The following is a 17,638-nucleotide window of genomic DNA, read 5'->3' as shown; positions in this document are numbered from 1 at the left end:
GCACTGAACAATGTTTTCAAACACTCATGAACTGCAATACTAAAACATTCAATCATTCAGTGATTCAGGTCGATTTCCTTCAAAGTTCAGTGTAGAAATTATTATTAATTATTTAAGTACGGATGATTGAAGTATTTGGAGTAGTTATCTCCCCTTAGCGGAGAGGGCATGGATTTTAGGCTCCGTGATTTCTTTGGAATTAAATGTAAAATAAAGTGTTTTCTGGACTAAGCTTTGGATATACTTCATGCCACCGAAACAAAACCTCAAAATAAAAACTCAAATAAGAAGAAAAAGCGAAAAGAAATATCTTCATTGTTTGACGATTCATGTATACAGCGCACGAGTGACCACAGCGACCAGCCGAAAACTGGTTTTACTGGTTTTAGAAATCCGCACACAAAGACCTCGAGTGAAAACACGGATACGGATTCAAAAACTAAACGCGTAAAGAACCATTTACACAAGCAATTTTCTCCTGAATATTTTGTCTTTGACTCACCGACACTCCGTAGCATGAACAATATGAATTTTCCAGCGTTTGTGGGCCTTACATGCAATCCCCACCGAGTTCTTTTACAACCCAGTTCAACCCGGTCAGTCAAGGTACTATGCAACCTACTGCCCAAACACCACCTTGGGCTACTAGTATTATGGAAGATATTAAAGAAATAAAATCAAGTGTTTCTCGACTTGAAAATGTGGAAAAGTTAGTGACCACAATGAACCTTAAACTGAACGACTTAGAAACCAAAGTTGATTCAATCGACAAACGAGTAGCGGATGTAGAAACTGCATCCTCTTTCATAAGCGACAAGTTTGAAGAACATGCAAGCTCCATCCAGACAGCAAATGATGACATTAAGCATCTTCAAACATCTTGTTATAAAACAGCGTATACTAGATAATTATCACCAAAGCTGGTATTCATCTATAAATAACTCAGACGTCTTGAAACATGTTGTCTTTTTAAACATACATTTCGGATAGAAAATTACCTTTATGATGTAAAAGATTCAAAACTTAGCAAAGCAATGTCAAAATTTAGCGTTTCATCACATGATCTACAAATTGAACGTGGTAGATACTTTAATACACCTAGATCTCAAAGATTATGCATCTACTGCAACCAAAGAATGATTGAAAAATGAATATCACTTTTTACTAATATGTCCGAAATACGCAGACTTAAGAGCCAAATAAATTAAAAGATATTACTACACGTGGCCAACAAAGCAAAAGTTTATTAATTTGTTATCTAACAATTCAAATAAATCTCTAATTAATCTATCAAAATTTATATACTATGCAAACATCTTAAGAAATTAATAAGGATGTTGTTGTTTGTATCCATAAACAAATGTTTTGCTCTTCTGTTAAAACAATTTGTTTCTAAATCCATGCCTTGCACATGTATGTATTTTGTATTTGCTATAAACATGTCTGATATGTTTAATGCAATAAAATGTTGAATTGAATTGAATTGAATTTGATATGATCACTATATTTACTTTAGATACTCGTTATAAGACCAACACACATACGTGATTAATGTAATTTACACTTCTTGTTTTGTTAATCAGTTTGATAGAAAACAAAAAGGAGACGTCTGTTAACGAGGTGTAAGGTGAGCAGGTCAATGTATACACTTGTATTTATATGAGGGTTGTCCAAAATGTTTTGTGATTGAGCTCGGATTTTGGTACAGATGTTTCATCACATTTTACAATAAATGTTTCTTAAGTCGTTAAAAATAATTCAGGTAAAAGCACGGACGAAAAACTTTATTGAAAACCCTCGTACAAACAGAAGGTAAACACTTTCACCTTAACAGTAATAACAGAGGTCGGGCTGTGTTTTCTCGGAAAACGATTTAGATAAGAGGGATAAACAGAACAAAACACACATTTAACAGTCTTGAGCTCAGGGGGTTCACTTATGCATGCTACCAAAACGTTATCTTGTCAAGCACATAAAGCAATTTTAAATTAAGCAAATATTTGAACAAATTTACTAATATAACACCTGAACATAGATTGGAACTTTTTGACAAACCTATTAGACCTATCCTATTATATGGTTCAGAAGTTTGGGGATTTCAAAACGATTGCCAATTGAAAGGATACACACCCAATTCATCAAATATGTACTTTCGGTACACACAAAATGACGTTGTATATGCATAGACGGGCAGATCAGATCTGTTCAGAATATTAAATACTGGCTTAAAGTTTTAAGTATGCCGAATGATAACTATATAAGAACCATCTATAATGTAATGATTAATGATATTGTAAAATTCCCAAATAAAACGAACTGGGCAGTTCATGTTAAAACAATATTGAGTAATATGGGGTTTTATCACGTCTGGCTTGCACAAGTCGTTGGTGATATTTCAAGTTTTGTGTCATTTTTGAAGCAAATAATACGAGATGTTTATGTTCAAAAATTAAACAGCAGATTGCCAGACTCCTCATGATCTTTATTTTATAGAAATATTTTTGATATTGAATTAAAACCCTATCTTAAGTGTGTTAATGTAAAGAAATTCAGAATCGCTTTAAGCCAGTTAAGTTATCGTCGCATCGTTTATATATAGAATTTGGAAGGTGGAATAATACAAATCTGGAACAAAGACTTTGCCCACATTGTCATGTCTTAGACGACGAATTTCATTTCTTGGGTGAATGCAACCTGTATACAAATATTAGATCTAAATATATTCCTAGATATAATCGTACTAATCCAAATATGTTTAAAACCATGAAATTGCTGAATACAGATCATACTAATTTCTTAAAGAATCTTTCTATTTTCGTGTATAACGCATTTGCTCAGAGAAAAAAAATCATTACTTTACATGATACATGATTATTATATGCTTTAGTACCAGCCGTTAAATAACTGTAAAAGGATTTGTTGTAATAGTTCTTTTGATTGCTGCTATTTTTGTTTCTGTAAAATATCTCTACTAGTTAAAACATATATAAACCGCCAAGCAAATGTTAAATAATGGAAATGATCATGGACTATCATAGTCTAATTCATTGAAGTATATATGTGTGACATTGCTCTCCATCATGATGGCATAAGGGCGCACGTATCGCTCTCCATCATGAGGGCAGAAGGTTGTTCGTATTGCTCTCCATTATGAGGGCAGAAGGGCGAACATATCGCTCTCGGTCATGAGGACAGAAGCGTGCACATATTGCTCTCCATCATGCGGGCAGAAGGGTGTACATATTGCTCTCGATCATGAGGGCAGAAGCGTGCACATATTGCTCTCCATCATGAGGGCAGAAGGATGTTCGTATTTCTCTCCATCATGAGGGCAGAAGGGTGTACATATTGCTCTCCACCATAAGGGCAGAAGGGCGCACATATTGCTCTCGATCATGAGGGCAGAAGCGTGTACATATTCCTCTCCAGCATGAGGGTAGAAAGATTTTCGTATTTCTCTCCATCATGAGGGCAGAAGGATGTACATATTGCTCTCAACCATGAGGGCAGAAGGGTGTACATATTGCTCTCGATCATGAGGACAGAAGCGTGCACATATTGCTCTCCATCATGAGGGCAGAAGGGGGACATATTGCTCTCCATCACGAGGGCAGAAGGGAGCACATGTTGCTCCACATCATGAGGGCAGAAGGGTGCACATATTGCTCTCCATCATGAGAGCAGATGGGCGCTATCAAAAAAGTACAGAACGGAGCACCCTTCCATTCCTTTTTAGCAAAAACTCTTCAATGAAACAACAATCTCCCAACAGTGGTTATCATTGCTGTCACATATATCACCAGTCCTGATGATGATTCAAATCAAGTGACTTCATTTCTTTTAAAGATTTAAATAAAACAAGATGGACATTGAAAAATAATAAATGCATTTCAGAAACAGTGTTTTAAGAACATGGTGGCAGGGAGATATTGTCTGCTTGATCACTGCATAGGTGGTTGATGAAATGACTGTATGCTCCTCATAACTGTACAATTATTAAGGATTTTTAGTTACTATTCTGGTATGAAATAACATATTTACATGAAAGTCACTGCTCCATGCTTCTCTTAACAAAGCAGCTGTAGTTTTTAGGAACAAGACTTTTTACTATGTAGAAAGAGTTCTGGGTTTAAATCACAGCAGAAGTCAACTGGAAATTTATTTTGGAGCTTATAAATTAATTGCAAACAATGAGCATTATATGTTTTGTCAAAAGTATACATACAAAATACAATTGTAATTCCAATTTGACAATAAATATAATGTGTTGACTTACTCGTCTTAGAGTTTGAATTGCATAAATTCAGTATTATAATATCATAGTCTAGGACAAGTTTATAAACACATTTAATATCATAATATTGATCATGTATATATCAGTAAATATTACAAACATTGAGGTTCGTTTTAAGTTTCATTCCAATGTAAGAAGTCTTTAACGGTATCAGTGCTTAAATGTCTAGTGTTCATTAAGTGCAGCCAAATGCACAAATATATCTAATTACATTGACTAGTTGACTGCCAGCATGCAGATTTTTGAAGATTTGTTGAATTTTAATCTGTTTAAAGATTAACTTTATTCTTCGTAGACATTTATTAAGAAACTATTTTAAGCTGTCTTATTCACTCTTCAATATGTTTTTGGGGTCATAATTTAAATTAATAGATAAAAAGGTAAATAATAACTCAAATATTGTGAGTTGTACTTAAAATGCAAATATAATGATGTAGCAATAGTTAGAATATGTGCGATAAATTCTTAATAATTAAGAACGGCAAAGCGAGCCATTAAGATTGTATCTAATATGCTGGCGAGCCCGCGTCCTGTACATAGTAAGACATAGTTTTTACAATGGCGTTTCTGTAAGTTAGTGCCGAAGTGCATCCGTCCTGACTGAAAATTGCCTGGGCTGTATCTTGACCATGCATTATATAATTAAAAAATGCCATAAGGTTCACCATGCTGTGTGTCACGCAAAGAACCCTGGTCTGTATCTGTTGATGTCTTGTTCTAAATGACTTAAGACTGTTTCATGTTTTCATGATTTCATGTATGTCAATTTGTACACATGGTACTTATTCAAAGCTGATACTGATATTTCATTGGTTGTAAATGCAGGTTATTATCTTAATGAAGGTAAAAACAGGCGCTAAAAACTATTCATAAGATTAAAAGCCATTTCGAATTAAAGGTACCGGTAACCATCACAATTATTTCTTTGCTTTCTAATTACACTCATATACACTCATATATACTTACAGGCTTTCACAGTATGATAATGAGTGTGCTCAGCTAAGTTTAATACCTGGACAAAAATCATGTGACATTCAGGCTCTAGAAGAATGAATATATTTTGCTTAACGTCATATATGCTACGTCGGAAGGCAACATTTTGCTTAAAATGAAGACTTAAATCAAAGATGCGAATGCGGGGCTCCGTATGCGGTGTAGACTGCGCTATTTTTCATTTAAAATGGTAAAGAAATAGTAAAGTTATCTTCGTTTAAAGTCTTCATTCGAAGCAAAATATTGCCTTCCGACGTAGCATTTATGACGCAATTCATCACGTGGTATACACATGCTGAATATAGCTGAGCATGATAAAGCTAATAAATATGGGTTAATACAATTGACTACCCCTGAACAGATGTATTATTATGCCATTTTTTAAAAGATTCCAGGGCATCTCCAAACATATGATATGGCCGCATGGCTAGATTAAGGACTTCAGTCTCAGAAGCTGCGAGCCAAAACGATAACCCAGGTGGTCTTAAATGGATATCAAGGACCTTGACTGAGATAAATAGACCTAGGCGACCATCTTGTTAAATCAATCCGTTAACAAGAGTTGTTTGTCATTTTTTTTCCCTGTCGTCTCATTGCTTTGGTGCAAGTGCCGCCATTTCGTTGACATGGACAACTGACGAGCACCTGGTTCGAATTAGCGCATACCTGTCTTTAGATTTTTACCAAAAAGTCACGTAGGGTACCAGTCTAGAAACGCCCGAAAAGATTCCGAATGTAAATCGGAATCGACAGACGCTCTATAGTTAAAGTGGCATACAAACTCTGTAATAACAATAATCAATTGTCGTTTTTTACATACAAACAAAACGACATCATCTTTAATTTAAATAAGTATACATTTGCTATTTAATGCAGGACCAGAACTATAAAAATATGGTTATACATGCCGAACTCCTAGAATCGTTAGAATATTTGGAATAAATAAGTTGTCCTATACAATACGGAGAAAGATTTGGACCCGTGCGCAGCTTGAAAAAACATTGGACGAGCCGTGTTTTTCTCCTCTTTCGAAAAGGCATGGATTGTGTTTGAAACATCGTCTGATAAGCGGTTACCGATGATAGTTTTTTAACGTAAATTGCCTTTGGTATCAAAGTTATGTCCAATTTTACAAACTTTTGTAAATTTTCCAAAAGAAAGCCCGTAACTATCCTGAAAATACTTAGAGCAAATATGATATCTAACACGACGGCTGAAGCAAGGATCATGGATCAAACTACCAAGTATTTGTTTAAATGGCGACACATGATATGACACAAGAAATCGCAGAATCAAGTCAGTGTTTCAGTTCGATACATTTTGTTTGCAAACAATACTATCACCTTCGTTTAAGATTTGTGAGTTTTATGTGTTGAGTTCAATTTTTTTGAAATAAAATTAAAACAAGTTGAGTACAAACTGAACATATATTAAAAAGAAATTTCCACTTCTTTTTGATAAAATTGTGATTTAGGAATACTTCGATTTACGAACCATATGGCATATGCAATGCGGTTTTTCGTCAACAAAATATACAATGTACAATAGGCAAAATTATCTAAATATGTCTGAACATTTCGACTTTGTGTTATAAGTCAGAGGACTCGATTTCATTTTGATGCATCCAATGATTACTATTATTATATAAGCTGAAATCCGTGGTCTAGCTTTTAATTCATTTGACATCGTCGGTGTAAATGTTGGTTACATTTTTTCGGCCGTGATTTTCTAGAAGCCACGTGAACGGATATTTACTAAAACTTGTGATGCACTGTTGGTTTTTGTAAAGACATATACAAGTAACACTAATTAAACTATATTTAGATAAAATATGAGCGATGAGGAAACGACTTGATATAAATCATTAAATTGGAATTAGGTCACAATGGTATTTATATATCGTTTATGACAATTGTTTTACTCAATAAGGACACACGTGTCATCTTGTCATTTATTGTTGTTAACATTTGTGACTTTTCTCCCACATCAGATAAGTAGATCCAAAAATTTAACCATGCTAGAAATTCTCATCTTGCCCACGGGCAAAGATAAAACAAGTACCCGTATGGAACTCCTTTTTAACGGTCATCACATTGTAATTACCTCCCTTGTTGAAGACTGTCGTCTGTAGAATCATAGAAACCCTGTCGTGTGACAATAATTATTTAGAACGCTAATTAATTATTTCTCGCCTCAAATGTCACCATATTTTTTTTACGCACCATTCAAGAAAAAATGCTTCACTTACTTCCTTAGAACTATTTAAAGACCGACTTGACTATTTACATAATCTGAATCACTACACTCTACGCTCGGGTCGGAATGAACCTATCTTGAAGATACTTATAATCTTGCCCACGGGCTAATACAAAACAAGTACCCATATGGAACTCCTATTTTATTGTCATTACACAATTACCTCCCTTGTTGAAGACCATCGTCTGTAGCACCATGGAAACCTTGTCTTGTGGCATTATTTAAAATCATAATTAATTATTTCTCGCTTCAAATGACACCATAAAAAAGTTTTCACGCTCAATTCAAGAAATAATGCTGCACTCTCCTCAGAACTATTTCGAGAACGATTTGATTATTTACATAATCTAAATCACAGCGCGCATATCCATAACTACGACGAAACATCACATATCTATACGCAAATTGTTTTCACTACGCACAAAAGAGTTCCAGCGAAAAATATATATGTTTACTTGATTTTGTTTAACTGAAGTGTGAGAATAGCATCTACCATAGCCGCTCGTGTAAGATCGGTCGGTAAGCCTCGTTTCCGCAAAACACCCTACGCTCAGGTTGGGATGAACCTTTCTTACACGAGCAGCCATGGAAGATACTTTTGATCTTTCAATGTGTATTCTTACTCTGTCTTTGATATGAAAGAAGAGTCAAACGCTCACCAGCTCACCAGACCTTTTTATGAAAGAGCATTCTAGCAAGTAATAAATTGCTCGCCGTTCAAAGAGTTAAAACGTCCCAACATATACTGTAATGGTCAAACTGGTAGTTTTGAGTTATACAACAATTGAGACGTTTCGAAATAAATTATAGGGTTGCACTTTGAGTGTGGATATGTGCACTGAATAAAATGTACACAGCTCATCATGCTATCCTCTTCGCTGTGTACAAGTACTTTGGTTTATTCAAATATGAGTTGATGTTATGTGGTCAAAATTATAAAGGCGTCTCCTAATATTTGTGAAGTGAATTAGAAAAGTTAAGATTTAAAATGAGTTTAAAATCAATTTTTCATGTACATAGTGTCCTTCATTATTTAATGTAAAATAGGGAGCGCTGTTTTAGCGTTACCCAACGGCCGAGACAAATATGTTTGCATGCTCCTTTCGCACCTAAATATTTTAATCTTATTCTTTAAGGGAAAATAGTTTCTCCTTCTGCCAACATTCTTTAAACAATACTTTTGGAATCAGCTCATGTATTAGAGTAAAGCCATGCTCCCTCTTGCTAATCTTGAAATTTAATTTGTACCTTTGTTGATTTTCGTCTAGACATTTGACTGGTGAATGTTATTATTGTATGTTTCCAACGAACACCAGTACGGTGAAGGATGAACGCTGTTATTTTAAATTTAATACTTAAGAGTTTATTGTTAATCATATTCGGTTAAAGAACATTAATTTAGGTATATGTCCATGCGTTGAAAGAAATTGCATGTTCAATGCGAGCATTGATGAAATTCAATATGTAAAGCTGCTGAATTTCGTCTAAAAGTATATAAGTGGGAAACCAATTCAATATTGTTTGTCCCTTATTTTTCCTCTGTTTATCCATGTGTTTGTTCATACAATACACTATACATGCACCATGTATTTGTTGTCTTGCGTGTGTCTTCCTCGATCATATGTTTGTCATTGTCATCTATAATAAACCTGTTTGGATAATGGACATGTCCCTAGATTTTTTATCATTTTTGAAGAAATAATTTCACTTTCAGTACTATTGTTTTAAACATATAGATGGTATAAACAACTGTGGTGTTGCTGGGACAATTTACTGCTTGTTGTTTGTTCACGTATAGTGTTCGATTAGAATTGTAGTGAAACGTAGTCAAGTTTATGCTTCCAAGATATTTTAGAAATGTTAAAGACAGCAAGAGAGATCGGAACGTCGTAAGAAATTCATTAGTAGCGTAACATGATTTGATGCAAGAAATTATAAAAGCATAACACAATTGTTCCTTTGTTGAAGCGATTGTAATTCCATTACATATATAAAAAAGTGTAATTTAAGAGGTGACAAAACTTAAAAAACAACAACACATAATGAAATTGTTCTCTGTCGAAGCATTTTTTATAACAGATGTTTGCTGGGTCATAGCTTATTTTACAGTAAAAAAGATAACACTGAGACTCGGCAGATTTAAAGATGCACTCCTACTACCAAATAACATGTACCACAATTAAAGCAATTGTTTAAATCTACCGAAAAGGATGAATAAATATCGACATTAAACTTAAATTATATAGATATCGATCTAATTTTCTGTAAGCAGTCTTATATAACTGGTTTCCAAGCATTTTTGCAAACATTAGCTCGTTCGAAGACAAAAAATAAAAAAGTTGTCAAAACGTTCAATCTGTGAGAGTGCAGCTTTAAGAGTACCAAAATGCGTTAAAAATAATACAAGTGTATAGCCAAACAAAATATTTAAATGCATTGAGTTAACAAGAGTAAACTTTTTTATGTCTGATACATTTTTCCATATGGCATTAATTCAGACATGTAATATAATGGTAAAGATTTAAATCCTAGACGATATAATGAAGTTGGTGTGTTATTGGAGCTCAAATAGATTTTTAGTTGTTCATTGCCGACAGAAAATCGTGAATATCCTTGTCAGATTAAAATAAGTGATATTTTTTATTCAGATTTGTAATACATGATTTGCACAGTCTTTCATTTTGTATTTCGCTAGCATACCTTCTAGTTTCAATAGCAAGTCGAACGTCAACGCATACTCTAAATGTTTCACCCTTTATCACAATATATATATATATGATATATATTTAATGTATATTCAAATACATCATATCTATTTTGATAGAAAATATATCACGTCACACGATACTTGTCCCAAAGTTATTCTTTTGGCGAAAATCAGTTATTTACATGTTATTATAGTGCAACGCATTCTGAGTGCGAACGATGATAATATTTCGAAAAATGTGATTCCTAATTTGGACCAGAAATCCCTTAATGCGACAGTATCAATTTTAAGTTATGGGAAATGGTTGCAAGCCGTTGTATTGTGCGTATATGTGAGACTTGTCGAAAGTAGTGGTGTTATTTAGTTGATTACGGTTATCACTTTAAATGTTTCATTAAAATTCACTTGAGAAACAATGTATAGGATTAAACTAATCTCCAGTCCTTAAAGAACAAGCGCTTCAAATGAAGTAGTTTTTAAAGTTTTAAAATATGTGTGAGAATTTCAAAATGAGTTTTATAACACTGATTTGTGACTATATACATAAGGGTACAATCATACATATACGGCTATTTTTAGTGTTGTCTTACCTAAAATGCAGAAACGTCCACAAAACGTGTGAATAATCACCAGGAACAGGAGTTGTTTCATTGTAACATCCACTTGTTTTCAGTAAGAGATAATAGTTTATATCATGAACGTCCTTTTCTGCTTTTTTCTGGAAATATTCTGAGCACGTTCTGCTTTTATTATTCTTCGGAGAAATGACCTAACTACTGGTACATCTAATCTTATATGATCTGGAATTCTAATTATTCTATTATTGTTAAACCGATTATTGTTTATGAAGCTCTACTACTTGAGCAGTCCTAACAGAGCCTGATATAGACGCACGCTAAAATATGTCGTCAAGCACAACCCCGCGCAATGACGTTATTGGATTGGCTAGCACTTGATTTCCAAGCTAAGGGAGAGAGCAAATTCAATTGCTTAGTCTATGAGCTTCTCAACACCATGCGCTGCATTCTGCGTTCAATAGTGTCAGGTTCCACGTGTGGGTTAAACTTGTCGACATGGCAATGTACCGTGTATTTATCCGCAATAATGTTTCTTTGTGGGGCTAGGCTAATAAAGGCAACAGCGTTAGTTGGTTGAAATACCATACAATGAGTTCTATTATTATTTTGAAAGCTAGAATTTACTGTTCTTTTTAAAAATCTTCAACAGACCAAAATAATAAGAAAGGTTAATGTGTATTCTGGCTCGTCCATAATTTATTTCCTCCTTAGCCAATGTTTGTGTTAAAGAATAACCCACTATTCATACATTAGGTAGTCAATTGCATTTACATTACAATATTAATAGTACGTACTCTCTAAATAACCGCCCTTTTTTAAAATGTATACCATGAAAACAACAGGGACGGACTCAGCAGCCAATCCTCCAGGCGCTCAACGTCAAGAGACAACAGACACTTAAAATGGGGTTATCAATAAATGTTCGGGTTACCACCTTAAAACGGCCTATCAACCAAACTTAACGGTTTATTATTTGAATTGATTTTGGTCATTTCTGGAAAGTGCATAGAAGCAGCGTTCATTGGTATTGGATTATCTTCCGATTCCATCTATGTAAATTTGCTCTCAAAAATGTTGGAGTTTTACAAAAGCTTGGTGGTTTAAAACATGATATTTGTTGTGAAAAGTTGATTTATATGACTATGATCTTCACATCTCTGAGTTATGACAACATTTTTGTGTGGATTTATATGTGTTTAATCTGTAAAATGTCGACATTCCTCTGCCTTTACTATAGTCATGATGGATAAAGAATGAACATAGCCTTTCACCCGTGCACTCAAATGATAAACATGTGCGATATCAAAAATACTACAATACTATAACACTACAATACTATAATTTGCTGCATTAGGGATGAATGATATTATTTCGAGGTGTACTTGTTTACTTGACATTTTGTTTTATAACAAAATTTATCAATAAGTCGCATGACGAAACACAATTTTAAAGCAACAAAGGCATTCCCGAATCACGGAAAAAGAAGCCGGATACACATATGTCCGGTCAGTCACCCTCTAATGCTCCGGCCGCCCAGAACAAGCCGTCCACCCTTCTTCCAGTTGCCCAGTATGTCTTCTAGCCTGCGCTGACGCCACAAAAGCACAAATATTGCCTGTTCTACCCACTACACCTACAGTATGTAACTCCGTCCGTGAATCTAACTTCCGGTTCTCCTGGGTACCAGTAATCAACAAATCAATGAAAAAAGTTGCGTCATTTAAAAAAGAAGTATTAATAATACTTGGCTACAGCTAGCGAAGAAAATGTATAAAATACTCCAATAAGCAGGTTTCTTATCTTAGAAAGAATGTTGCTTATGAATAAATAATAACACAACTGATTTATGGCCGCTAATTACGTGGGAAGGAGTAAAACAGTTACAACTAAATGTTGAAGTTCACAGCAACCTTTGTAATTTGTAGTACGATATATGCTAGTTGATGGTAAAGATATATGACCTTGAATGGGATATATGCTAACTAGACGGTTAAGATATACTATCTTAAATGGGTTGTATGCTAACTGGATGGTTCAGGTTTATGATCTTGAATGGAAAATATGCTTAAATGGTTTAATCACCAGGCCACAATTTCTCGAAACTTCTTAAGCTTAACAGGCTTAAGTCGCTTATTTCAATTAGCCAAAATACATACTGAAAATGGATTTTTATAAATGAAAAATGTTTTTTTCTGATAATCATACAGATTATTCCTACATAATTTCTAAAAATTCTTGAAGAAGTTAATATAACTCATTTAATAGAACAACAAAAATAGTGAGATTAGCTTAATCTTGTTATAAGGGACTTAAGAAGTTTCGAGAAATTGGGGCCAGGTGTGGTTAAAGTTATCACCAGGAGTGGGATATATGATATCTGGGTGGTTAAGGTTATCACCAGGAGTGGGATATATGACATCTGGGTGGTTAAGGTTAATCACCAGGAGTGGGATATATGACATCTGGGTGGTTAAGGTTAATCACCAGGAGTGGGATATATAATATCTGGGTGGTTAAGGTTATCACCAGGAGTGGGATATATGATATCTGGGTGGTTAAGGTTATCACCAGGAGTGGGATATATGATATCTGGGTGGTTAAGGTTATCACTAGGAGTGGGATATATGATATCTGGGTGGTTAAGGTTATCATCAGGAGTGGGATATATGATATCTGGGTGGTTAAGGTTAATCACCAGGAGTGGGATATATAATATCTGGGTGGTTAAGATTATCACCAGGAGTGGGATATATGATATCTGGGTGGTTTGAGGTAAATCACCAGGAGTAGGATATATGATATCTGGGTGGTTTAGGTTAATCACCAGGAGTAGGATATATGATATCTGGGTAGTTAAGGTTATCACCAGGAGTGGGATATATGATATCTGGGTAGTTAAGGTTATCACCAGGAGTGGGATATATGATATCTGGGTGGTTAAGGTTAATCACCAGGAGTGGGATATATGATATCTGGGTTGTTAAGGTTATCACCAGGAGTGGGATATATGATAACTGGGTGGTTTAAGGTTAATCACCAGGAGTGGGATATATGATAACTGGGTGGTTTAAGGTTAATCACCAGAAGTGGGATATATGATATCTGGGTGGTTTAAGGTTAATCACCAGGAGTGGGATATATGATAACTGGGTGGTTTAAGGTTAATCACCAGGAGTGGTATATATGATATCTGGGTGGTTTAAGGTTAATCACCAGGAGTGGGATAGATGATAACTGGGTGGTTTAAGGTTAATCACCAGGAGTGGGATATATGATATCTGGGTGGTTTAAGGTTAATCACCAGGAGTGGGATATATGCTAACTGGGTGGTTAAGGTTAATCACCAGGAGTGGGATATATGCTAACTGGGTGCTTGAGGTTAATCACCAGGAGTGGGATATATGCTAACTGGGTGGTTAAGGTTAATCACCTTAAGTGGGATATATGCTAACTGGGTGGTTAAGGTTAATCACCAGGAGTGGGATATATGCTAGCTGGGTGGTTAAGGTTAATCACCAGGAGTGGTATATATGATATCTGGGTGGTTAAGGTTATCACTAGGAGTGGGATATATGATATCTGGGTGGTTAAGGTTATCACCAGGAGTGGGATATATGATATCTGGGTGGTTAAGGTTAATCACCAGGAGTGGGATATATGATATCTGGGTGGTTAAGGTTATCACCAGAAGTGGGATATATGATATCTGGGTGGTTTGAAGTAAATCACCAGGAGTAGGATATATGATATCTGAGTGGTTTAGATTAATCACCAGGAGTAGGATATATGATATCTGGGTAGTTAAGGTTATCACCAGGAGTGGGATATATGATATCTGGGTGGTTAAGGTTATCACCAGGAGTGGGATATATGATATCTGGGTGGTTAAGGTTAATCACCAGGAGTGGGATATATGATATCTGGGTTGTTAAGGTTATCACCAGGAATGGAATATATGATAACTGGGTGGTTAAATGTTAATCACCAGGAGTGGGATATATGATAACTGGGTGGTTTAAGGTTAATCACCAGAAGTGGGATATATGATATCTGGGTGGTTTAAGGTTAATCACCAGGAGTGGGATATATGATATCTGGGTGGTTTAAGGTTAATCACTAGGAGTGGTATATATGATATCTGGGTGGTTTAAGGTTAATCACCAGGAGTGGGATATATGATAACTGGGTGGTTTAAGGTTAATCATCAGGAGTGGGATATATGATATCTGGATGGTTTAAGGTTAATCACCAGGAGTGGGATATATGATATCTGGGTGGTTTAAGGTTAATCACCAGGAGTGGGATACATGCTAACTGGGTGGTTAAGGTTAATTACCAGGAGTGGGATATATGCTAACTGGGTGCTTGAGGTTAATCACCAGGAGTGGGATATATGCTAACTGGGTGCTTAAGGTTAATCATCTGGAGTGGGATATATGCTAACTGGGTGGTTAAGGTTTATCACCAGGAGTGGGATATATGCTAGCTGGGTGGTTAAGGTTATTCACCAGGAGTGGGATTTATGCTAACTGGGTGGTTAAGGTTATCTCCAGGAGTGGGATATATGCTAGCTGGGTGGTTAAGGTTAATCACCAGGAGTGGGATATATGCTAACTGGGTGGTTAAGGTTAATCACCAGGAGTGGGATATATGATATCTGGGTGGTTAAGGTTAATCACCAGGAGTGGGATATATGCTAACTGGGTGGTTAAGGTTATCACCAGGAGTGGGATATATGCTAACTGGGTGGTTAAGGTTAATCACCAGGAGTGGGATATATGCTAGCTGGTCGGTTAAGGTTAATCACCAGGAGTGGGATATATGCTAAGTGGGTGGTTAAGGTTATCACCAGGAGTGGGATATATGATATCTGGGTGGTTAAGGTTATCACCAGGAGTGGGATATATGATATCTGGGTGGTTTAAGGTTAATCACCAGGAGTGGGATATATGATAACTGGGTGGTTTAAGGTTAATCACCAGGAGTGGGATATATGATAACTGGGTGGTTAAGGTTAATCACCAGGAGTGGGATATATGATATATTTCGGTGGTTAAGGTAAATCACCAGGAGTGGGATATAATTATTATATCTGGGTGGTTAAGGTTATCACCAGGAGTGGGATATATGATATCTGGGTGGTTAAGGTTATCACCAGGAGTGGGATATATGATATCTGGGTGGTTAAGCTTAATCACCAGGAGTGGGATATATGATATCTGGGTGGTTAAGGTTATCACCCGGAGTGAGATATATGATATCTGGGTGGTTAAGATTAATCACCAGGAGTGGGATATATGATATCTGGGTGGTTAAGGTTAATCACCAGGAGTGGGATATATGCTAACTGGGTGGTTAAGGTTAATCACCAGGAGTGGGATATATGCTAACTGGGTGCTTGAGGTTAATCACCAGGAGTGGGATATATGCTAACTGGGTGGTTAAGGTTAATCACCTTAAGTGGGATATATGCTAACTGGGTGGTTAAGGTTAATCACCAGGAGTGGGATATATGCTAGCTGGGTGGTTAAGGTTAATCACCAGGAGTGGTATATATGATATCTGGGTGGTTAAGGTTATCACTAGGAGTGGGATATATGATATCTGGGTGGTTAAGGTTATCACCAGGAGTGGGATATATGATATCTGGGTGGTTAAGGTTAATCACCAGGAGTGGGATATATGATATCTGGGTGGTTAAGGTTATCACCAGAAGTGGGATATATGATATCTGGGTGGTTTGAAGTAAATCACCAGGAGTAGGATATATGATATCTGAGTGGTTTAGATTAATCACCAGGAGTAGGATATATGATATCTGGGTAGTTAAGGTTATCACCAGGAGTGGGATATATGATATCTGGGTGGTTAAGGTTATCACCAGGAGTGGGATATATGATATCTGGGTGGTTAAGGTTAATCACCAGGAGTGGGATATATGATATCTGGGTTGTTAAGGTTATCACCAGGAATGGGATATATGATAACTGGGTGGTTAAATGTTAATCACCAGGAGTGGGATATATGATAACTGGGTGGTTTAAGGTTAATCACCAGAAGTGGGATATATGATATCTGGGTGGTTTAAGGTTAATCACCAGGAGTGGGATATATGATATCTGGGTGGTTTAAGGTTAATCACTAGGAGTGGTATATATGATATCTGGGTGGTTTAAGGTTAATCACCAGGAGTGGGATATATGATAACTGGGTGGTTTAAGGTTAATCATCAGGAGTGGGATATATGATATCTGGATGGTTTAAGGTTAATCACCAGGAGTGGGATATATGATATCTGGGTGGTTTAAGGTTAATCACCAGGAGTGGGATACATGCTAACTGGGTGGTTAAGGTTAATTACCAGGAGTGGGATATATGCTAACTGGGTGCTTGAGGTTAATCACCAGGAGTGGGATATATGCTAACTGGGTGCTTAAGGTTAATCATCTTGAGTGGGATATATGCTAACTGGGTGGTTAAGGTTTATCACCAGGAGTGGGATATATGCTAGCTGGGTGGTTAAGGTTATTCACCAGGAGTGGGATTTATGCTAACTGGGTGGTTAAGGTTATCTCCAGGAGTGGGATATATGCTAGCTGGGTGGTTAAGGTTAATCACCAGGAGTGGGATATATGCTAACTGGGTGGTTAAGGTTAATCACCAGGAGTGGGATATATGCTAACTGGGTGGTTAAGGTTAATCACCAGGAGTGGGATATATGCTAACTGGGTGGTTAAGGTTATCACCAGGAGTGGGATATATGCTAACTGGGTGGTTAAGGTTAATCACCAGGAGTGGGATATATGCTAG

At 36.1% G+C, this 17,638-nt stretch overlaps 1 protein-coding gene across 1 annotated transcript in view; it reads right to left on the bottom strand.

Moving 5' to 3' along the window:
- Positions 1–11,164, bottom strand: part of LOC128231914 (uncharacterized) — a 39,511-nt gene extending 28,347 nt beyond the window's left edge. The window contains exon 1 of the mRNA XM_052945162.1: positions 10,841–11,164. Coding sequence (XP_052801122.1) covers positions 10,841–10,901 — 61 coding nt within the window. The 5' untranslated portion in view covers positions 10,902–11,164. The remainder of the gene's footprint in view (positions 1–10,840) is intronic.
- Positions 11,165–17,638: the final 6,474 nt, after the last annotated feature.

Source organism: Mya arenaria, chromosome 4 (assembly GCF_026914265.1).
Source record: "Mya arenaria isolate MELC-2E11 chromosome 4, ASM2691426v1".
Classification (NCBI taxonomy): domain Eukaryota; kingdom Metazoa; phylum Mollusca; class Bivalvia; order Myida; family Myidae; genus Mya; species Mya arenaria.
This window is presented reverse-complemented; position numbering and strand designations above follow the sequence as displayed.